Source organism: Triplophysa dalaica, chromosome 1, assembly GCF_015846415.1.
Source record: "Triplophysa dalaica isolate WHDGS20190420 chromosome 1, ASM1584641v1, whole genome shotgun sequence".
Taxonomy (NCBI): Eukaryota; Metazoa; Chordata; class Actinopteri; order Cypriniformes; family Nemacheilidae; genus Triplophysa; species Triplophysa dalaica.
The window spans coordinates 33,480,489-33,505,716 of record NC_079542.1 but is presented as its reverse complement, the minus strand read 5'-3'; the positions used below and the strand labels follow the sequence as shown (position 1 = coordinate 33,505,716).

Below are 25,228 nucleotides of genomic sequence, written 5' to 3'. Positions count from 1 at the left end.
AAGAGTGACTCGAAAAGCTGGTTTTCGAAAGCGATAAATAAGGGCGCTAAAAGGTTTATTTTAAGAGAAATTATGTGCGTTTAGCATTGAGTTTATTGTTTAGCTTTATTGCAGGGATAGTTCACACAGAATGCTCACCATCATGTCATTTCAAACTTGTTCAAGAAGTTTTGCAGAGCATTGGTAACTAAACAACAATGAACCCCATTGACTTACATTGAATGAACACAAAACCCTGAGACATTTCTCAAAATATCTTCTTTTGTGTAGAGTCGGTTACAAGTTGTTAACCACATGAGGGGAAATGAATGATGGGAGATTTTTGTATTTTTGGGTGAACCGTCCCTTTTAGGCCTTAAACATTATCATTTGATGTTTTATTTGAGAATGTATAATCTAGCTGTCCATCATCAACGATGTAGTTGTTCATTGTTTATCTGTGTCATTCATGATGAGGATTGTGTCCTGTTTCACCGTTTCCATTCAAATGAACTTTCTGTGGTTCATAAGGCCACGGGACGTGTATACATGTTTTGTTTGGATTGAGTTGAAAGGTATGGCCCACTATTCTATTCTCTTTAGCCCTCTCAAGTCGCTCCTGACCCGAGTCTCTTTCACGGAGAACAAGAATGTGAAACAAACGCTGGAGTTTGAATAAAGACAGCTGCTCGCTCAACAACACGGAAGCTACCTACTGATCTGAAGATCCAGAGCCACCACCTGGTCAAAATAAAACAACATTGTGTGTTCAGTTACACTGAAGATGTTTCATGCCTCATTACAGAGTTTTGGGTAATCTTTAACAATGTAGTTGTCCAATTGATATTGAAACCTCCATTCAGAGTTGTTAAGTGAAACCTCAACAGTTTTAGAACACTGATGTTGAAAAAATAAAGGCTCATTCACACTGACAAATGTCTATAAAGATGGCAACAAAAAAGGTTCCACATTAATGTACTATAACATTGTTTATTTTATACTTGAATGGATCATGATTGGCTGTCGATGTTTTATCGTTCTTCACCATATCGTTTCCACGTATCGTTGTTTCTATATCTGTGGTTTGGACGCCTCTACTCTCTTCACTTTACAACAGTGTTCAAAACACACAAAAATTGTATTTCTTTGTGTGCCCATGTCTGAATACATCCATCTAAAACGTTCTTCCTCCCTAACTTCCTGATGATAGAAAACTGGACACAAATGAGTCAATTGTTGACATGCATCAAGATTACTGAACAGTACTTTTCTGGCTCAATTTTTTTTTTTTTGGGCAGGTATAATATAATCATATTAATAATAATAATAATAATAATAATCAGGTCATTAGTTTATAGATAATACAAAAGTATTTAATATGTAATTATTCAAATTTTCAGATTGATATTAATCCCGGCCCTGTTAATGAACTATGAAATGAATCTGAATGACAGATCTGATATTTTTCTCTTAAATAAGGGAATGTTTAAGATTGAAATATGACTTTTGATTACAGTAAAAAAAAAAGGTTTTAGTTAATGCAAGATTACTGAAGAAACATCTGAGGGGAAACAGTCTCGATAGACTACTGTTTTCTATATGAAATGATATTGACATATTTTTATGATTTTTTGTCACACATTTGTATTACTTTTTTTTCTTTTACTTTAGGGATTGTGGATATTATCAAACTGATGTAATTTTAAGTTACATTTTTCATGGGTTTGGCTGTGTGTGAATGGTCACATCAGTGTGGTGAATTACACGTGTCTTGTAACCTTTTGTTTGACAACAAGCCGAATCCTCACCCAAACCAATCTTTCATAGACCGCGTGACCTCAATTTTCACATGTAGTGCAACTATAAAACCCAAGGACGACTCAGTCTTTTATATATTTTGCTTTTTCTCCAGCTGTCTCATTCAAAAGAGGCTGTGAGTTTGCTTTGTGTCCCCTCACATTTGTTCAAAACCAATTAAACCTTGCATGTCTATAATCGTTTAGCTTTTTATCCAGTGCAATGAAATGTGCTACTGCACCCATACACCTCACACAAGAGTTTGAAAAGCTGCTTCTTCTCTGGGGGTTTTGTGGTTGTTTCTGTGCTGGAAATGTTCTGTTTGATCAATGTTGGGATTGTTTGGATCTGAATTACATGAGGAAAATGTTATTGCTCAGAGGGTTTGCTTTTTTATAGCTTAGGATATTTGAAGGAGTTCTCAGTTGTTGTTTTTGTAAGTATCAACTTAGTTTCAGATGTTTCAAAATAAATCAAATGAGGGTGAAATTGTTAAAAACAACGAGGAGTAAAATGAATGTAGATTGTTGAGGGAATTATATTGACTTTTGATGCAGACTTGACATATCTAAGCTCAGTTTGATACATTGTTCACATCTCTTCAGAAACTTTAATGACAGACACATTTCGGACTCTTTCTTCTGAGGAGAAATAACTGAGAAACAGATGAGATTTAAAATGTTAAATTTTAGAACACGGAAAGATATATGGGTGAGTGAACTATCATGAAATTTTTATTTGAAAGTGAACTACTCCTTTAAACTCAAGGTTCTATTCACTCTCCATTTAATCTCATTGATGTCTAATCGATGATCTCATTGGTGATTTTTGTTTCTAAGAACAAATCAACCATCAAACAATATTTCTGTTAGATTTGTCTTTAGCTCTGCCACGCGTTTATTTCCCCAGCATCCAAAATTTGCCACATTTACCACAAGACAAAAATATCAATAAAACTGTATTTTATATATTATCCATTTTTATAAAAATATACGTCATCATTCCTATGCAATAAAATATATTTCAAACATGTTTCTGTTTTAATGTAAAACTGTACTTGCCACAAAGCTTAAGATTTATCGATTAATTTTTCCTTATGTTTGATATTTTGTGGCTTAATGGCTTTCCGCAGCCGAGGTTTTTCATATTTGACCGCTCAAATCACACACATCAGTTGTGAATGTCTTGTTATCATGATAAGTCAAGTTTAAAGTGCTTGTGTGATTTGAGAGCAAACGATTTTAGATCTCTTTTGGTAAATAACAGTTTCACAAAAGATCCACTGCGGCATTCATGGTCACTATCAAAACTGTAAAGAAATGCTGTTTTCATCATTGCATTCACCTTATGATTGATTTTTACACAAATGTCTCAGGATTGTTTTAAAACGCAAACCAAAATGTGAAACAAAATGAATGTCTGTAACTAACTAAGATGATTGAAAAGAATAGTAAAGCACAACTTTGAGGCTGTGTGAAAGTTTTGAATATAAATGTTACAAATGTGGTCAGATCATCTGTGTATCTGACCATTGACCCAGCGCTCATTCCCTGTAACCTCATTAATAGATGGAGGTCACGCAGTTGTCCTGAAAACAATGTTCAGGTTACGGCCACCCATCCTCGTCCGCATGTCACTGCTGCTACAGCAGCCACACTGTTTTGTGAAGGACGAAGAGAAACAGATTGTGCGTGTGTGTAAGCGAGAGAGAGAGCGTCACGAACGTCAGAGGGAGAGATGAGAAGAACACTTCTTTTGAGAAAACGTGTGAACAAGAGGCTCCTCGAACTGTCGGCCTCCAGGCCCGGGGTGTTTACGGCTTCTGTATCTATAACCAACAAATCACGGCCTCCCCCTTCCCGCCGCCCCTCAGCCGCCTCTCTTTATTGGGAACAGCAAATTAAAGGCCCGTCCATCTGGGTGTTAGCACCAATTATCAGAGGAAGCTGTCAGGCCAGATTAGAGCCTGTGGAGAAGGCGGGCGTACAGCTTTTATTAAAGAAGAACGACAGAGCGAGAGAAGTGCGTTCAGTTATTTAGTACGAAAGAATAATAGAAGCAAACACGTTTTTGATTTTGCTTGTCTTCTCAATTCTACCCGAGAGTAAGACTTTATTCTAGATGTAATATTTCACATTTCAGATCAGATGACTTTGCATTGAAAATACACTTTTTAAAAGTAAATAAACACATGTCATAGTAGAAAAAAGCTCTTTGGGTCTTTTACGGTTCCTTTTGGCACTGTTCACTGGCAAATGTTGTGAAGTTTTTCCTGGCAACAGCACTGCAGAAGCGACATCATTAACTTTTCGCCCCCCCCTCAGTCTCTCCCTGCTCTAATTTGTCAGGGCCAGGTGTGCGGAGGCCGAGGAGAGGGGTGGCCGGTTGAGGAAAGACCGCAAGTTTTCGACCTGAAAGACAATGAAAGCCACACAATGGAGACCAAAATCATGGCAGGGAGCAGTAAAGCGCATCCACGGCCTGAGTTTGGGGGGATGCCGGAACTCGAAGAGTTTCATCGCTGATATCACATATCTGTTTAAACAAATGAGAGTGTAATTGTTGAATGTGGTGTGCAGATATAGACTGTGGAAATAATCTTTAGTGGCACAGTAAATAAAGCAGAGCAGGACTGAAGTGTCCATCTCATGTAATGGACTGTAATGTAAGCTGTGAGAGGGCAATGGCGTCTTGTTTTACCACCACAATGATAGAAGAAGAAGACCTGCAGGTTTACAGACCAGAGTCACATGGGGGAGATTATCCCTGAGGAAAATTAATAAAAGAATTAACAAACCAAAGTTAACCAAATGAACAGGAGTTTTATTACGGTTAAAGTGTAGTAAACATAGTTTGTAACAGTAACAGTTTACCAAAGTTTTATAACTAGCATATATAACTAGAGTAAAAGCATAGTGAACATGGTTTTAGTACAGTAAATGTGCAGTACAGGTGGTTTTTGTTATTTTGAAAACCTTCCACGGTCTTAGTAGGCCTACAGTAAAAGTGCACAATGGTTTTAGTTGACGTAATAATGAATGTGGTACTAAAAGTACAGTAAATGTGGTTTTATTATAGTAAAAATGCAGTAAACATGGTTTATTACAGTTAAAGTGTACCACTGTTTTGTTCGAGTAAAAGCATGGTGAGCGTTTTTTTATCACAGTAAAATTACAGTTAATGTGGTTTTATTATTTCTAAAAGTGCAATTAAAATGGTTTTACTATAGTAAAAATGTATATTGGTTTTATTCAAGTTAAAGGGAAGTAATTGTGGCTTTATTACAGTAAAAGTGTAGTAAAGGTGGTTTTATTATTGCAAACGCCTACCAAGATTTTATTAGAGTAGAAGCAAATTGAACGTGGTTTTATTAGAGTAAACGTGCAAACATGGTTAATTACTGCAAAAGTGTAATAAACAGTGTTTTACTATGGTAAAAGCCTACCATGGTTTAATTTGTAGTGAAAGCATAGTGGACGGGGTTTTCTTACATTAAAAATGCAGTAAATGTGTTTATTACTGTAGTAAAAGTGTTCTTGTCTATCTTGGTGGTTTTTATTTCATTTTTTGGTCTTATTTTTTGGTCCCACGTGCTCAATATCATACGTGTGCCCCATTTTTTCTTAGAACTCTTCTCTTACCTGATTCCTGCTTGTACCTTTAGGATTTTGTCACGGATGATTGCTGTCACCTGTTAACTGTTTTGGTTTGCCCTATTTCTACCTCTCATTGTCATTCATTCAGTGCAACAATGTTTTTTTTTATATGAGCCTTATCTCATGGATTATTGTTTACCTTATTGTTTCTTTTGCAATGTGTCCAGGATCCTGATCTCCTCATCTTGTTTCGGTGAGGCTGTTTTGAGAGAGATCTACTTGGACCTTTTGTTCGTTTGCCGATTTTCCTCTCTCCCCACCACTTTGCAGTTTCAATAACTGGCACCTCTAGTTCCAGTTTGGGATAACCTTTGTTTTCGGCTGTGTGCCTGGAGTTCCCTGGCATCTTTTGTTCTGATCCTATTTTTGCTCTGTGAGACTAATAAACTCACTTAAACGGCTTTACTGCATTTGATTCTCTTTTTGTCCCGTGACAAAAAGTGCAGCTAACATGGTTTATTATATTAGAAGCATACCACACTTTTATATAAATTAGATCATTTTAAATTATCGGCCATATCGGTATCGATAATTCAATTTATGGCGATATTTTAAAGCCGATAAATCTTAAATCATTTCTTGCTTACACTACTTCATTTGCACTCTGCTCGCAGTTAAAATACAGTACAGTACTATCTTTCGGTCATGATCATTCAATTACTGCTATTTTTAAAACATTGTTGATGTAGGTACAGTATGTAGATACAGTTTTTATGAATGTGTAAATTATAGGAACATAAACATATTGTTATATTTAATCAGACTGCTGTCTAAATGCTTCTGTCTTGAGACCTGTTAGACATTTGACCTGTTAGGCTATTGAAAACAATTTTCTGGATGTTTATCTTGGTAAACTATAATTATTCTAGTGAAATAATTTGTGCTTACTATACTAAACGTAAAACGCAAACAAAAACAAACTTTGGTTGAAGCATAGCTAATTTTTGTAAATTTCATTTCAATCTAGGATGTTTTGTGGGTTGAATGACAGGAGTTTGTAGAGAGAAAATCTTTTGTACATAAGACTACAATAAAGACGGTAAAGACAAAAAGATCATATTTATTGCACATTTGCAAATTTTGCCCTAAAATCCTTAAAAGAGACAAGCACACAAACAACGTTCATGTTTGTCAACTGGCCACATGCACAAAGATGAAACTTGGCCTTTTCAACAGTTTCTATCCCTGCGTGTTTGTGAGAGCAGGAGCGGTGGGTGGGTTGGTTGGAGAGGATTCAGGAGTGTTGGAGAGTGTCAGCATGTTGAATGCAGGCCAGTGGAGAGGAAGGGAAACTCAGTGGGCAGCACTGGACTCTGGCACGCAGATGTGTGATTATGCCGGACTAAAACCCTGCCGAACCCTGCTGTGTGGGTCCTAACCCTTACAGAATCACTGCTTCTGCATGTCAGAACTAATGGAGCTTTTAGGGAGTCCCAACGCAGAATGAGGGAGAAGCTGTTTCCCTCGCCTTGACCTTTCATTACCATGATAATTTGTTTGAAAAATCACAGTTTCTTAATGTGATCTCGCACTTTCATTACAACTGAATATATCCCCCCATCTCGACCAAATTGGATTTTTGTTCACTGTATTACGTTGTAATTTTTTGCTGCTGAAGCGTGAACTGGAGCAGGTGTAAAAGAGCTGGGACGTCCAGCTCGCTCTCTCAAGTTTACCATGAATCACAACTGTCTGGTTACTGTACCACTGTGTGCCGGTCGGCTCAGACACCGTTTCCTGTGACATCATCAATAAGAGACAAACAGAGGCCTGTTTATGTCATCATGTGTCTGTCTGGAAATGTTCCTCTGTCCCATACGCCCATCATCATCCAGACATTCTGTCTGTAACACTGTGTGCAAAACAAAAAACACTACATAAAAAACAACATCTGTGTTCATATGCATGCATTGTCAAAAGCAGATCATTCGTAAAGATCCAATACGTGACATTTTCTTTTGAACAACACTTGTCTATGTCTATGACATACCTATATTGAAAGAATATTAGATTTAAAGTTTTTTTAGGGCAAACATTATAGTAAGAGGCCTAGTTTAGCCTAAACTTAATTTCCATGCGGGAAAAGAGAGGTCACTGTCACTTACCCTTTTTCTTTTATGTTTTAGTAACAGGGTTTCATCCATATACCAGACTCATGTTAAGTCATGTTTGTTGTAAAATTATAAAACAGCAACACTGACAATAATAATATTGTTAGGGTGCAATATTTTCATAACATTGATTTTAATAGTAATTCATTATTAATATCTGTATTCAGTACAATTAATTCTTGATAAAAAACTTTACATTTTGCTTCAATAAGTAAGAAATGAAGTTAAAATTATGTTGAGTTAAAATTGAAGTTGTTGACAGTCAATAGAAGGTAAGAGACGAGCAACAGGTTGTTGTTCGTAATGTCAGAGCGCCACCTAGAGGAATATTCACATTTTGCGTCAAACTGCATATTCATTCACACTATTTAATTAGCAAAATTTTAAATAAGTAAAATAATAGACATATTTTTGAAGTAGGCTTTTATAAGTATACAAATAATGGACTAGGCACAACTTTTATGATCAAAAGTTATTTTTGGTGAAATGAGAAAACGTAGTCCAGAGGAATGAGAAAGAAAACGAAGAACCAGATGACATCTGTATGATCAAAATGTAATCCTACAGTAGATTCAACATCATATCTAAGTATTTAAGTATTGTTCATGTGCTTATAAACCTGTTCTGAGTCTTACTTCAGAGGAACACAAAGAAGATATTTTGAGAAATATCTAAGTGATTTTGTGTTGATAGATAAAAAGTCAATAGGGGTCACTGTTATCAACATTCTTCAAAAAAAAAAATTGTTCTGCAGAAGTTTGACATGACACGATGATGATGAGTAAATGATGAAATCATTTTCATTTTGGCGTAGTGAACTATACCTTTAAATGGTCTGGACAGTATGTAATTTTTTGACACACTAAATTTGTGAAATAAACAATTAAAGCAATGTTTAAGGCAAAATGAGGTTAAACCTAATATAGTAATGTAAATAAAATGTTTATTTTGAAAACTATTTTATTGCAAGGTGACTTATATTACAAATAAAGATTAGGGACTATCTCTTAATCTTCTGGCAACAGTGTCTTTAGGTTTCTAGCAGATCTCGGTGAGTCACCGAAGGGCCGCTCGTATCTGTCACATCATCTCTCATCATTCTTCCATCCTCTTCATTCTCTCTACCTCTCTATACTCTGTCATTAAGGTTTATTTAGTACATCTCAAAATGAGATAAAGAACTGTGTTTGTGACTCATTCTGCACAGCTGATATCAACCGATGAGTCAATGTTATTTGGCTACACCCTCAATAATTCAGAGCCCTCTCATGCTACGATAACAAGACCCAATGACCCACCCGTGACCCTCACAGGCAGTCACTTCTCATCATAATTTACTTTAACTAATGCTAAGATAAATATGGGCTATATTCAGTTATAATACTGTAGGTTTTTATACGAAAATAAATATGAATGTTATATACTGTATAAAAAAAGACAGAGAAACATAAGATCCTCTTCAATTATTACATGCTCACGTACAGAATTGGGATGCTGAGACTTTCTCAGAGGCTGGTAACTGTCCTGACATATGACTTTGTGTTATTTTATCATGTTCTTTCTCAAGCGCCATTGTTAAGCGAGCATAAAGCTGATTTTCTTGTATCAGTGTTTGCAACAAAATGGGAAGGGTGAAAACTAGTGGTGTTCAAAAGCTGTAAAAAGGTTTCAGTTCTCTATACTGCTAGCAGAGAGACTAACGGAAACAGAAAAAGCACTTCACAAGATCACACATTAACCTTTCTTACTTGGCTTTCTCCGAGTTTTAAAAACTTGGGTCAGACTCACTCCAAAATGTCAGGTATGATAAATTCACTTTGCTTTACTTAAATTGTCTTTCAATTAATACGTAATCCATTGTATGTATGAACTGCTTACTAATATCTAATTTATATATATTTTAATAATTTTTTGATGAATGAATGTTAAATATTGATAATATAGTTAACAGTGAATAATGAAGTGAGCGATATAAATCTAACACAGTCATGCACATATTATTTGCCAAGGACAACAGTCATTTATTTAGTTTTGACAAAATTGACAGAAAGGTGAAGATTTGTGTGGTCATTGACTCAAATCGAGTATTTCAATACCGGGATAGCTTTTAATATTGTATTATTGACATGTGATGTGTTACATTGACGTTTATTAATTTGGCAGCCACTTTTATCCAAAGCGACTTACAAGGAGGAGAGCGTATAAACATTTTGTCAACACGCTAAACAGTGCCGTTAGTTTACAAGGCCATGCTACTAGAAGGATTAAAGCTGGAGTAAGCAAAGGAGAGAATGAACAAAAGTTTTTTTTTTCATACACTTATCACAAAACACATAGACCCTTTGTTTGTATTAATATTTTAGTAGTTCTCTTTATAAGACACATAACGCATCAGTATTCTAGTCCATGAAAAAGACAATCAGCGTGTAATGTTCATCTGTTTTTCTGATAGATTCAGAGGATGAGAGCATCTCAGAAGATGAAAGAGACATTGAGGTAATGTTTGCTACAGTTCTCTGAGACTCTGTTCAGAATTCAGTCATAGACTTTTTTAAAGCATGTGAATCAGTATTCACTATTTAACAAGCATTTCAACATTTACATTTTACATTTGTACACAAATGTATTAGGTCTGAATGAGTAGAAATGAGTAGAATCTTGAATGACAGCAGAATAGTCAATTTGAACGCATTGCATTATGGGATTGATTATAGTGCTAGTGTTCCGTTGCAGTTGCCTTTGCATCCTACATGACAACATACGTAAGTATTTTACAAGGTGTCTAATTCCTATTAATAGTAATAGTAATAGTAATAGTAAAAATTACTATAGTAATAGTAATTTTTAGAAAGCAATTCTGAAACCCCAACAACGAGATCACTTGAATGAATGCAAATTCACTTTGAATTGCCATGAGATTGTGTTGTGTATATTGTATATTTTGACAAAATACATTTGTGTATTTAGAACAAGCTACATTTTGAAAGTTTGTACCTTTCGACAGAAACACTATAGCAAAGCCATTCTGAACATAACCAGCAAATCTCAGCGAACCAAAATGTGCTTAATGGAACAGTTCACCCATAAATGTCTTCATTTAGTACTCAGCTGGTCCAAATCTGTATAAATGTCTTTGAACACAGATAAAGAAATTAGGAAGAATCCATTCCATTCACCAAACCATTCTTGGCCACTATTGACTACATTTCTTTGTTGTGTTGAACACAAAAGATATTTTGAAGAATGTAAACAAACACTTCTGGGGCACTTTTGACTATCATTGTCATTTTTCTACTATGGAAGTCAATGCTGGCCAAGAAGTGTATGTTTCTTAGCATTCTTCCAAATATCGTTCTGTGTGTTCATCAGTACAAACACATTTATACAGATCTGGAATAACTTGAGGGTGAATCAATAACAGAATTGTAATATTTGGGTGAACTGTCCCTTTAATTAAGTCATTTCCCCTAATTTCTAAATATGTTTTATTTATCATATAATGCGTTCAACAGTGTGAGATTCTGGAGAAAGAGCGAGACGATGCCAATGAAAAACTGTCAATGATGGGGAAAGGTAGGAAATCTTTTGCTGTTATCATTTTCAAGAAAAACTCTTTTGTCTATCATTCTGAATGGATACACAGTGTTTCTCTGTTCCTCTGTTTCAGCATCTTCTCAGCTGCTCAAGGAGTTGGATATGTTAGAGATGCAGTTTCAGATTGAGCGTTCCTGCAGGGAAACCGCAGAGGCTTTTGCACTGAAGGTATCTAAACTTCCTTTTTCTCACATATAAAACAAACGTCTCATTGTACTCGCTGTGTTTTCACATCCCCCGTTTCACCCGCAAGCTGAATAATGTTCTCCAAACTGAGTTCAAATCAATCAAATGATGAAGAAACAGCAAACATGAAGCTCATCTGCTTCAAACAAAACTGCATGTAATGTTAACATTCACATAATGGTTTTCTTTTTCATTAAAAAGTGCACAACAATCAGCTACTGAGCAAAAACATCAGTGTTTAGAAAAAACATCTTCTTTCAGAGATTCACAATGGCGAGATCATAATAATGAGTTACTAGATGAGCTGTCGGGTCCGTTCCATTGGAAATGTCAGTTTGATGTCATTTTACTTCAACACATGAAGAAAAAGTACTTAAAATAACCTGACGTTTTATGGTTCAAACCAAGAATGCGCACCGTTTTAAACCCAACAGGTTTCAAAGGATTTCAAGGTATTAAAGAGGAAAAGCCAAGCCATTCTTCCTCTGATCCCTGAGATGCCGGAAAACCTCTCTGTCCTGAACCTTGACCTGAAGACTGACCCAGACTCTGACTCTGAGCCGGGTCCAGATGAAGAGAGCGACGAAGATCCACTTCTGAAGAGTCAGAATCAGATTAAAGGTGAAACTTCATCACATAAACAACAAGCTCTGGTCGAAGAATAAACCTTAAGTGTAAGATTTAAGATGATTTTTGTCATTTTGGTCTCGCAGAGCTCCAGTCATCAGTGGATCGGTTACTCGGAGAGAAGATTCAACTGTGTGAGCAGGTGGAACTCCTTAAGAAAGAGAAAGAAGAACTAAAGGAAAAGGTACGACATTCGAAGGCATACATATAACTTTTCACAGACAGTTGAATAATAATCTGGGAGAATTTTTGCACTCTCTGCTGTCAGCCAAAACTTCATACCAAAATACACCTTAAGGCCGTTCACACGAGAATGATCATTATAAACATAAAGTTTTAAAACTCATTTTCAATTAAAAAAATAAATACCGAAGTCCACACTACAACTATGATGATAAAAAATACAAAGAAGTGATTTATTTGTATCGGTTTTGAAAAAGTGTTTTTCATCTGATGACGGATAAAACATTGACAGCCAGTTATAAATCTAAAGAGCTCACGTATTACAAATGTGAAATGAACATAACGTCATATTGTATAATGTACATTGAACGGGCCTTTATTCACTGAATAGTTTAGCAGAATGTGGCGATTGATATAAATATTTACAGCTGACATTCACATCAATTTTCCCACCATCCTCAATTTTTTTGAATTTACCCGACATAGAAGAAACGTTGACATATCGACTAGCTGCAGGTGATTTTTTTATCTGACTTTGCATTTGGCATTCACAAAATAATCATACATTTTTCCCAAGTTAGCAAATTTGATCCAGTTTACATTGTGTTAACAACATTGAAATTCGTATTCTCACTTTTGTTGTATCAAGCTGTTGCTGGAGGACGGCGAGAAGGAGGCTCTTCTGAAGAAACTCAGCAAGCACAACAGAACTGTGAATAAAATGAAAAGAGGTGAGTGATGATCAGACACAGAAATTTAAGGTGCTCATTGTTTTTGGCTTAATGGTTCCATAAAGAACTTTTAACATCTGCTTCACAAAAAGTTATTTGGAGTGGGAAAGGGTTCTTTAGATTATAAAAAAATTGAGAAAGAAATGGTTCTAATGAGAATGTTTGAGTAAATGCTCCTTAGGCATTTTTTTAAAGTCTGACATCCATGAACACCTGCAGAGCAGCACATTCACATCATATCTTTGTGTGTTTTTTTGTGTGTGTTTGCAGTATCACAGCTTGTTACAGAAGAGTTTGCCGAGATGTCACACAAGCTTGAAATGGAGCAAGGACTCAGACAGCATGCTGAAGTTTTTGCACATCAGGTACACCAAGAACTGCATATTCTAGAGTTACAACAACGACGAACACAATATTTGTTTAAATCAAGCGTATAGCATTAGTTCTGGCTTGTCACATGAGTCAAGTTTTCTTTTTAAATTCATTCAGCTATCAGCTGCTTATAGAGGTTACCCTACTCCATCCCCAACTCCACCTCACATTTAAAGTCAGGATTCAACATTCTGATTTTCCTCTTCTTAAGTCTCAATTATGTGTTACATAATGTTCTGTTCTATTTGTCCTATGGGTGCACAGAACGAACCATGCCACCAATCTGAACTGTATGGTAATTGTCAATCATTTTTGATTCTGACATAATTACTGTCGGTAAAGTGTGGAATGGATGCTGCAAAAAAAATAAGTCAATTTGTGTAAATTCATATAATCTTATATAGGATAGTGGCTTCAATATTGCTCTTTTACAAAAATCTCAAGCTTTTGTATGATTCACATTGTATACATTTTTGAGTACGCCACCTGGTAAAATGGTTATGAATTCCTGGCAAAATGTAAGTATCTTGCGGATTTATAGACCAAAAACACCTTGCTTTTTGACACGTCTATGTAAAGTACAGCTCATTTAATTGTAAAATGGACATATCTTGATTGCACATGTGATCTGTCACGTTGACCTTTGCCCCTCATTATAGGCGCTGCAAGTTTGAATCCAGCTTGCAACACTTCCAGATACTTCACCATTTATTCTTCCTGTAACTTAAATATAAACATAGTAATAATTATCTTCATGTGTTTATTTCTTTTTCTTTGATTTGTTCTGTTTGTATTGTGTTTTTTTTATATTGAAGGCATGTATTCCAGCACAGCAGCTGCAGACCATTAAAAGTAAACTAAATATCTTCAGACTGGATTTCCTAGCCAATAGAGACATGAGTCCCGACAAGACAATATGTCAGTGATTCTGAACCAAGAGACGGAAGCGAGTACTGAACTGTGTTTAAGGGCCGTGAGAGTCACGCTCGGGCTTGTGAATCTTGTAAAAACATCCCATTCAAAGATGAAAACACACACAGGAATGACACTGGAACTTTATTTTAACACAAACACACACAGTCCATCTGGCCATGTTAATAGCAGTACGTTTAACCCTCATTCAGACTAAATGAGCATCTCATCCTAAAAGTGGTATGCCTCATCTATTCCTCGAGTAATGAGCGGCCATCAAGATGGCAACATGAAAACCGCCAGCTTTTGTTCGACACTTCCTATCCGCCATCTGCATTGTCGCTTTTGTGTACATTGTTCCCCATGTGGAGACACAGACATAATGGGGGTCCCACCAGGGGGGCTTCACCTGTGAAAGAGACACACGGCACTCAGGCCACACACGGCACAGCGTGAATGACATCCTTTATCGCCGCCCCATCCATTTCGGTGTTTCTCTCTTGTGTTTTCAAAACACATTCAGCGTTTTCTCAGTCAGTGTTTTGCATTGGCACTGACGGCTGTAATGACGGACTAATTCGAAAGGGAGAAAATATAGGCTGTCACCGCACAAAGGGTAGTTGTCAAGCTCGCCCGTCTTGCCCTGTAATTGAGACACCGCGGGGGTCTCACTTGGCAGTTTAGATTTGCGGTTCTCGCCAGCCGAACGAGAAGCCTCTGAATGTTGGTGAGAAGCGAGAGGCGAAACACTCCGGAACATGATCAACTTTCATTTCTTATTCCTATTTCTCCTTTTTGAATGAGCATTTGTTGTGTTCCTTTTTGCTATCTCAAATATAAGATAGACATGCATCTTTTTGTCTCTCATGCTACAAAAAATTATGATAATAATATTTTAACATATTTTCTAAATAATTAAAAAAAACATTAAAGATAATCGGATCTTTACCATTTTCAAATATGGAGATATTTTGGATGTTGAATTTTTGTGATGTACATTCAATGTGAATTTTTTTCTTTTTCTATGTTGAGACATCCAAAAACCCAACAAAAAATGGCAATGCGTAACTATTTTTTATGAGGTGGTGAATTTGTAGAGATTTTTGGGATCATGGGCAGGATAATTTTAGTTTTTTCTTTTTTACAACAATAAAATTTGCATTGTATTAATTCATACAAATTAGCCACCTTGCAAAATTATTGTTGTTAAATGTTTCTGAGATCACGTTAAATCACATTGTGGAGATTTGCTTAAAACAGTGAAAATTAAGAGTGAATTATAACAGAAATGACAATTTTCTTTTGGTGATTTGCATCTTTGAAAAAAAAGAACTACCACTTCAACAAATCAAATAAATGAAATTGTAAAGGTTGCACAATCATGAATTTATAAATTTGACAGATGCTTTAACCCAAAGCAATTTAAAGTGCCTTCAGATTAAGTACATTTCACAAAACATTTTAGTCATTCATGGGCATTGAACAAGTGATTTATTGACCCGTTCAGATGCTGGTGAAACAGAGAGAAAACGAGAGACAGACTTTGAAACTCATACAAAACGCTGAGGCTGAAAAACAACTACAACAAGCTCTGAATCAAGTGTCTGATATTGGCAAAAATCTGAAAGAGATACGACTGTGTTTTCAAACCCAGGTGAGTGCGTACAAGATCAAACTCTATTTATGTTTGTCAAATCATAACTGCATAAATCATAATTTTTATTTTTTTTAAAAGTTTTACATTTCTTTCTAATTGGACACACATACAGCTAAAACAGTCACAGACAGTGGCTGAGGAGCTCAACAGTTTATCAGATCTCGCAGCTGTGAGAACAAAGCTGGAGATCAGCGAGGAAGAAAGAAGCAACTTGGAAACACAACTAAAAGACTCACAACAATCTTTAAATGAACTCCAAGAGGAAAGTAAGTGATGTTTGCAATTATAAGCATTCTGAGTTTGAAACAGGACTTATCTTTCATGAAAAAGCCCACATGAAAAAAACCCACTTTATGTTTATCTTAATAACCTAAAAAAGGTTATTGAACTTGCGTATCTGATTTTTCCTGTATGTGTGAAAATAGAGAAAAACAACAAAAACTTTCCCAATAACATCTGAGATGTAATAAACATAAATACATTTTCCTGAGCTGTGAAAAATAAACCAGCAGTAAATAATTCATCATTTCCTTTATGAAAACTGCCATGTCATCTGACCATCATGCAGCCAAACAGCTCCGGGATAAACTGAGAAAAATGGAGGAGATTTCTTCTCTCAAATCTGACCAATCAAAAGAGGAAAATGAAATTCTAGTTGGTCAGCCATCCCTACCTCCTCCGCCTCCACCACCTCCTCCACCTCCACCGCCTCCGCCATCTTTAACAGTCACAGAGTAAGAACACAAAACATTCAGAAAAATAAATTCAATATGAGGATGAACATACTGAAAAAGTATTTGTATATGTTAAAGTTATTTTGGGTTATTATATAATAGTTGGGATAGACTCCAGCTTTACCTGTGATGTAAAGAATGGATGAATGTGTATTTAAATTTTGCATGGTGTGAAGGAATGTGAAAACTTAGCAATCAAAATGTAGGATTATTGAGAATAAAAGCATCTGTTTGTATATTTAGCCCATTGAAGGTCTTGAGGGACAAAAAGAAGGTTAGAGATGCCACTGAAACTGCAAGTATGACATCTTTACATGTCTATCATGCTTGTTTCTAAATTAAATATAAAGATGGCCTTCAAAAAAATAATCTGGGTTTTTTAATATGATCCTCATCTTGAAAACATGCTGTCTCACAGAACCCCAAATGACTGAGAATATAAAGTTCAGAGCTGTGGATGAGATGATGGAGAGAATCAAAAAAGGAATTATACTTAGACCTATTCTTAAACCGGCACAGGTTTGTCACTTTGCACAAATAAAACGCTGCACTAAATTGAGCTCTTGCTGAGGAAAGAAATGCATCAAGACTTCCTGAGATGCATTAAATACCAAAGACTTGATTCATAATTACAACCGTCTTATTAACCATTTGGTTTAATTTCAGGGTGAATCAGAGGATGAAAATGCATGGAAGGTAACTGGTCCTACAATTTTTTTCAGTTTTCAGTTTCAGTTTTCAGTAATGAACGAACATTATTGTGGTTTTACAAAAATACAGGGTTGCCCAATCAAATTCTCTATTCAAGGGTTGTTTGTTTATCCACTGAAAGTTTTAATATATTTTTGAAAAACAGTAAAAAAAAAAACTTTAAATGACAGAAAAAGTCTGCAAATTTACAAGGACACGGAAAACCATTTATTATTTACATTCTTACATCCTGTAATTTTACACGAAAAAAAATCTAGTTTACAGTATTTTGCTGTCGCTCCAGCTCACAGATTTTTTTTTTAAATGATGGTGACAGATATCTTTAGAAATTATTGATATTTTACTACGCTTTTTTTACATACTGCTTTTAAGGAACAAAGATCTGAGAACCGAAAATCAGCTGTTCTGGAATTGCAGGGGATGCTGGTAAAACAAGATCACTCAACCACTGTCCACCACGATACATCTATTGTATATTTGCTGCTAATGGCAGACCATCAGTCAGAAACAATAAGACTAAAACTCATCGTCCACATACTTTTTATACAATGGTCTTTCTAGATACGATGTATATTGTATGATGTATTATTGCCTATTATTGTAATTGTAATGAATTTATTGTAATTTTATTGTAATTGTAATGAATTTATTGTAATTTTATTGTAATTGAGCCTTTTATTGTTGCCAATGTTCAAAAAAGCAATCTGAAATGAGGGGGTTTGCATTATTGTGTGAAAAAGTCTGTCATGAACTATTGCTTGAAGTTAACTTGGTTATTTGGCTCACGTCAGAATTCCATAAAGAGGTCTGGCCCCCGCCGCAGCCAATCTAAAAAACGCTGCAGCCGTAATATTGCGGAGGCGGAGCTTCAGATGGTGCTCCAGAGACGGAGGCGGGCCATCGGGGATGACAAAGGTACCCCATCTGCTCCACCAAAGCCCAAAGGTAATTACTCGGTCATAGACCTGGCATGCTTAATTTAATCTGAACGTGAATTTAATTAGACTAGCTGCATACAAAATTAATCATATTTATTAACCAATTGTTTGAAAAAAATCCCCATCAGCGGAAAATAGCTATAAAAAAAAACATTAATTTAAAAAATTAAAATATTGAGATTTACATTAAAACAAACAAGAAAAATCTGACAATGATACAAGTCAAAATGAATTCATATTCAGTTATTCAATTAAAATGTATTTATTTATAAATACTCTTATATTTTTCAATCTTCACAGAAAAATGTTTAGTAATTTGTCAAGAAAATGTTGCCTAAGAAATTTAAAAACAAAGTATAGAATGTGTTTTTATGCAGTTTATGTGTAAAAAAAAAACTTGTATAGGTTCAAATAAATCTAGCCTTTCTGTTAAGATTGTGATTAAAAGCGTGTCTTTGATGTTTATTGATTTGTTTTTTTGTGACAGAGTCATTTAGATCAAACGTTGAGTGAATCTTTGCTCGCTTATTCACAGAGTCACCTGCAGCGATCTCTTCGCCCTGGGCCGGTCAGAGTGGAAGCGCCCCTGTCCTCAGAAGACTTCAACAGAACCGTGAGAAGAGAGCTTCTCGCATAAAGGCCTCTGAATCTATTATATGGGAGGATAAGTAAGGTGTATAAGGATTCTTACAATCTGAACTTCTGCACTTTTCAGAAATGTGATGTTGAACGAAGTAGAACTTTGACGCCTTTTTCCCTTCCCCAGATGCCAGAATTTGTTTAGAGTAAATATCAGAAGACTGAATAAAACTTTAACCCTGTTAACCTGGGATAAAAAGCCAAGGACCATGCATTTAAAGTGAATTATGATTGAAATAAAAGACATTCTTTTGCTTTTCTTTTTGCATATCACTCAGTCTTTGTCTTCCTGTAGTCTGGGACATACAGTTAATGCTTTGAGTTTTCCATGTGAATTCTTGTACAATGAACCTATGACTTATTCAGTCCTTTTTGAATAAGACATTCAGCTGTGAATTTTTCAAAGCACTGAGTACGGCTTTGTTTTCAAAGCACTGAGTACGGCTTTGACTTCAATTGATTATTCAACAACAAACTCTCAAAACTCTCACATGAAATGTGAATCTGTATAATGTGAAATGGTTAAAAAAAGGATGACTTTAAGAGAAAAAGCAATAACGAAGCCTTAACCCCTGGCCCTAAACCTACCGCTGTGAACGCAGAGCGGTAATATTATTTCTGCTTTCACATATATATGATCTTTAACTTCTAATCTGTTATTTCATTAATAAAACTTCTCTACTAAAAATACACATTAGTGATGCTGCAAGTTGCACTGTTTGTAGTGTCCTTTAATGATCTGTAAAGAGAATGGATTTTATGAAACTGTTCAAACTATCATGACTTTGCTAATAATGAAATCCAAGAGAATTCTGCCAAACAAATAATAAAAAAGTGTGGGAAAGACTGAGAAGAAAGTTTGGACTGTGAAGAGGTGGTGACAAGTCAAACTCAGTCAAATGTTCTCGGGATTGTTTATATCGACCACCCGATGACCTCTCTTCCAGGCCAAGGCTTCATCCATCAGAAATTGGTGTATGCTAGCATCGTAGATGTATTATATAACTGAACTCCCTGGGTAACCAGTGACTTCCGGGAAAGTCTGGATGGCAACCGAGGAAGGTCGGTGACGCTGGAGATACAGCACTCGCAAGAGGGCACCAAGCAAGCTACAGAATCAACAAATGAACAATACCCCAAGAGTCTCCCGAGAGGGGGGAGGATGAGAGACTCACCAGGACAGATTCAATGGCAACGACAAGGACAGTGACACAGACGCAGAGAAGGCTCAGACAAACCACCTTGACCGGGGAGGCACCGGAAGCTAAATGCAACTGTGGAAGAATCTGCAATGGCATAAGAGGGCTCAAAATACACCAGAGCAAGTCCACGTGCGGACAGAGACGGATGCATGCACACCGCTCAGACGAACCGTCTGGTGAGACGCAGGACAACCCTAGGCAGGAAGCACACCATAGTCCTAGAGATCTCTCAGTGCAGGCAATCCCCCAAGATCGCACAAGGAGAGCCTCCAACGACATTCCAGAATGCCCACCTCAGCCAACGAAGGAAAGAATCAAGTGGCCCAAATTGTGCGATGAGAAGGAGTGGTCCATGTTGGATGAAGATCTAGACAAAGTGCTTGGAGGAGTTCAAGCAGGATCAGCGGAGAAGAAGGTGGATTCAATGACAGCCATCACCTACAATGTGGCAAAGGAACGGTTTGGAATAGTACCAAAAAGAGAGAATAGAGCAATACCAGAAAAGCAGGACAACAGAAGAGAGAGAAAGATCAAACAACTGAGGAAGGAGATCAAACCTTGAGGAAGCAATTCAAACAGGCAAGCGCAGTGGAAAAGGAAGGAATAAAAGAGCTGACAGCCAGCCTCCGCGAGCAGCTTATCAGAACAAGAAGAGCTGAAAGGGTCAAGCAGAAGCGGAAGAAGCAGGAAGCTGCAAGAGCCCAGTTTATAAAGGACCCCTACCGCTTCACAAAATCACTTCTGGGGGAGGCAAGATCTGGGACTCTAACAAGTTCCAAAGAGGAGGTGGAGCAGTCAGTAGGAGAGGCATTTAGTGATCCTACAAGAGACAAAGCTCTTGGAGGAAATCATGGGCTTATTAACATCGATCCACCTACCAAATCCCTCAGCACAGAGTGTCCATCATGGAGGGAGGTGCAAGAGATAGTCAAGCATGCAAGATCATCTTCTGCTCCAGGTCCCAGCGGTATACCATACAAAGTATATAAAAAATGCCCTAAGCTCCTCTGAAGGCTATGGAAGCTTATGCGGGTAATTTGGTCCAAGGGAACCATTCCAACAAGCTGGAGAAGGGCGGAAGGGTGCTTTGTCCCCAAAGAACAGGGATCCACACAGATCAGCCAGTTCCGAACTATCTCCCTACTTAGTGTGGAGGGAAAGATTTTCTTTGCTGTGCTTGCAAAGAGAATGAGCACCTACATGACCCAGAATGGATATATTAACACCTCTATCCAGAAGGGCGGTGTAGAAGGCTTCTCCGGGTGCTTGGAGCATACAGGCGTCCTTAGCCAACTATCCAAGAAGCAAAGGAGAAGAAAGGCAGCCTAACAGTAGTCTGGCTTGACTTTGCAAATGCATATGGGTTGATCCCCCATAGCTTGATCCAAGTTGCTTTGGACTACTACCACATCCCACATAACATCCAGGGCATGATCACCAGTTACCTGAGAGACATCAAGCTACGATTCCAGACCACCAAGTATACAACAAAGTGGCAGCCAGTGGAGAAGGGGATAGTAACAGGATGCACAATTTCTCCCATTTTGTTCATCATGGGAATGAACCTGATCATCTCTGCGGCAAGCAGAAAGTCAAGAGGGCCGAAGACCGCAGCAGGATGTCAACAGCCAGCAATCAGGGCATTCATGGATGACCTTACCGTGATAACACCAACTCACGTGCAGGCAAGATGGGTCCTGGAAGAACTGGATCGTATGGCCACGTGGGCAAAGATGGTCTTCAAGCCCAAGAAATCAAGGAGCTTGGTGATCCAAAAGGGCAAAACAACAGGAAGGTTCAAGCTATTTGTTCAAGGGGAAGTGATCCCGAACATTCAGGGGACCCCAATTAAAAGCCTTGGAAAGTGGTACGATGATTCCCTGTCAGATCTCCAGCACCAGAAAACAAGAAGATTGACAAGTCTTGCTTGCCAGGGAAATACAAGTGCTGGATCTACCAACATGGCCTGCTCCCGAGACTCATGTGGCTTCTCACTGTATATGAGGTGCTTCTATCAAAAATCGAAGAAATGGAGAGGAAGTGCAACAAGCACCTTAGAAGATGGTTGGGGATACCCCCAAGCTTTACATCCGTGGGGCTCTACATAAGGTCGGGCCAGCTCCAACTTCCCCTGTCATCAGTGGTAGAGGAGTTTAAAGTCACCAAATGCAGACTGGCCCTGACATATAGGGACTCTCAAGACCAACTCACCAGGGAAGCAGGAGTCAGAACAAGATCTGCCGTAAGTGGGCCGCCAGCATGGCAATTAACGAGGCAGAATGTTCCCTCAGGACCAAAGACATCATAGGAAACCTGTGTACTGGAAGACAGGGCCTAGGAACAACACATTTCCAGCAGTGGTCAAAGTCCACACCTAGGGAGAAGAGAGCCATGATCCAGGACTAAGTCCGATACTGTGAGAAGAAGGGAGAAGAGCCAAATCCACCGAGCTCGCGACTTAAGGAGCCTGGACAAGGTGGAACCTCCCCAAGAGATCAATATCATGGAGTGAACTGTGGCGGCTAGAGCCCTTTCGTATATCCTTTCTACTCCGAGCAGTTTATGACACCTTACCAACCCCAGTAAATTTGCACAGGTGGGGGTGGAGGGAGGACCCACTGTGTAGGCTGTGTGGGGGGAAAGGAACAATGGCGCACATCCTGTCAGGGTGCAAGACCGCACTGACACAAGGGAGGTACAGGTGGCGCCATGACAAGGTGTTGGTAGTGCTCGCAGACATTCTGGAGCAAGAAAGGAGGAAGAAACCAACAGCCAAAGCAAGACCATTGCTGAGCACCATCACCTTTGTGAAGGAGGGCCAAAGAGCAGTCACCCACAGCCAAGCCAAACAGAATCTCTTGCAGTCGGCCCAGGGGTGGGAAATGGAGGTTGATCTTGGGAGGAAACTCCACTTCCCGGAAGCGGTACTGTCCACAACTCTAAGGCCCGATATCATCATGTGGTCCCCAGAGGGAAAGAAGATCATCCTGGTGGAGTTTACGGTGCCGTGGGAGGAGGGGTGCGAGGAAGCTGCAGAGAGGAAGAAAACCAAATACCAGCAACTGGTCCAGGATAGCCGGGACAAGGGGTGGGCAACATGGCTGATGACGGTGGAGGTTGGATGTCGAGGATTCCCAGCTCAATCTGTGTGGAATCTATTGACAAAGGTTGGATTGAGAGGCCACTTGAGGAAAGCAGCCGTTCTTAGGTTGGGAGAAGCGTCAGAGAGAGCCTCCTGTTGGCTCTGGCACAAGAGAGAGGAAACAAGCTGGAAGCCTGGAGGAGAGGGGCAGTGACCTAGCCAGTCACTGCAGACCCGCCAACTGGAGGGTGTAGTGGTTAAGGGTCGAAACACCCAGTGAAGGTTGAGGACCACCCGATGACCTCTCTTCCAGGCCAAGGCTTCATCCATTAGAAATGGGTGTATGCTAGCATCGTAGATGTATTATATAACTAACTCAAGAATGCATGTTTTTGCAAGTGAAAATGTCTGATATCAAGATTTAAAAAATCTACTAATACAAATTAAGTCGTGGATAGAAAAAATACTAATATCTTGAGAATGACTAAATGTTAAATTGGCTTGCCATAGATAAGGTGAGAAGACAAAGGAACAAAAAAGAGATTTGATAATCAGATGAAAGTGGAAGTATAAGAGCGGGAGATAGCTGGTGTTATAAGGGTCTATTTTATGAATAATGGTCACTACTCCAGTCTAATGTGACCATTCAAATACACACAATATTCATTTCCATCTCAGCAAAGAAGACAAGATGGTGAAGCATCATTGGTCATTGAGTCACTGCCCAATTTGGACTCAACATCAAGCAATTTGTATAAAGTGTGTAATTGGTGATTATCTAGTTAATGTTTGCCTTGATGTTAAAATATTTTTATGATTAAATTGTAGTTGATGTGTGAAAAGCTCCTATACTCAAAACTTCACACTGTGCACGCGCAATGTACAGGCAAAAGTTGTTTTTACAAGAAATGAAAGGGGTTAATACAAGCCATTTCAGATATATCAAGATTTTTTTGGCAAAATAATGTTTGAGCACTGAAAAAAATAAAGAAAAAAAATCAGTTCAATTTGTGACTATGAAACACATTAAGATTGATATGCTGACAGTGTCAACGCCTTTGGGTTAGTTTATTCATCCATCTAGTAGAATCAGCTGAAATGAAAAAGCACAGGCTTTTTCCTTAACACCTCCACACTCCTATTCTCTGATAAAAGCATTTTAAATGGAATACAATTATTTTCCACTCTCACACACTTTTGCCGCTATCCTTTTAAAAAACATTTCATTCTGTAAGGATTCCTCCTGCCCATGAGAGCTTTTCATCTTACAAACATTATAAAGAATTCATGTCTCGGCCCCGGAGTTGAAAGGTGTCTGATTTAGGTGTGTGTATGACTGTAACTATGTGTGAAAAGGGCAGGAGGTGAGGAGATGGACTGATGGGGATGTAATATGCATGACCAAAACAAGCGTGGAGTTGATATCTCTCTATCCTAACAGATAAATAAAGTAACTATTAAATAAAAAAATATCTATCCATCTATCTATCCATCCATCCATCCATCTATCTATCTATCCATCCATCCATCCATCCATCCATCCATCCATCCGTCCATCTATCCATCTATCTATCTTTCTATTTATCTATCTATCTATCTATCTATCTATCTATCTATCTATCTATCTATCTATCTATCCATCTATCCATCTATCCATCCATCCATCTCTATCTATCTATCTATCTATCTATCTATCTATCTATCTATCTATCTATCTATCTATCTATCTATCTATCTATCTATCTATCTATCTATCTATCTATCTATCTATCTATCTATCTATCTATCTATCCATCCATCCATCCATCCATCCATCCATCTCTATCTATCTATCTATCTATCTATCTATCTATCTATCTATCTATCTATCTATCTATCTATCTATCTATCTATCTATCTATCTATCTATCTATCTATCCATCCATCCATCCATCCATCCATCTCTATCTATCTATCTATCTATCTATCTATCTATCTATCTATCTATCTATCTATCTATCTATCTATCTATCTATCTATCTATCTATCTCTATCTCTATCTCTATATCTATCTGTCTGTCTGTCTGTCTGTCTGTCTGTCTATCTATCTATCTATCTCTATCTCTATATCTATCTAT

General features: G+C 37.6%; 1 protein-coding gene and 1 pseudogene across 1 annotated transcript; both read left to right on the top strand.

Annotated features, from left to right (window-relative positions):
- Positions 1 to 9,249: 9,249 nt before the first annotated feature.
- On the top strand, positions 9,250 to 19,100 carry shtn2 (shootin 2). The gene is made up of 18 exons (XM_056738353.1): positions 9,250 to 9,344; positions 9,996 to 10,039; positions 11,056 to 11,116; positions 11,211 to 11,305; positions 11,758 to 11,944; positions 12,037 to 12,134; positions 12,783 to 12,864; positions 13,135 to 13,229; positions 15,656 to 15,802; positions 15,918 to 16,071; positions 16,374 to 16,539; positions 16,783 to 16,838; positions 16,958 to 17,058; positions 17,206 to 17,235; positions 17,623 to 17,676; positions 18,042 to 18,195; positions 18,724 to 18,861; positions 18,955 to 19,100. Exons 1-17 carry the CDS (start codon positions 9,338 to 9,340, stop codon positions 18,858 to 18,860), a joined length of 1,668 nt encoding a protein of 555 aa, XP_056594331.1. The 5' UTR covers positions 9,250 to 9,337; the 3' UTR covers position 18,861; positions 18,955 to 19,100.
- A 1,353-nt stretch (positions 19,101 to 20,453) lies between these two features.
- Positions 20,454 to 23,325, top strand: LOC130417617 (uncharacterized; annotated as a pseudogene).
- The last annotated feature ends 1,903 nt before the right edge of the window (positions 23,326 to 25,228 follow it).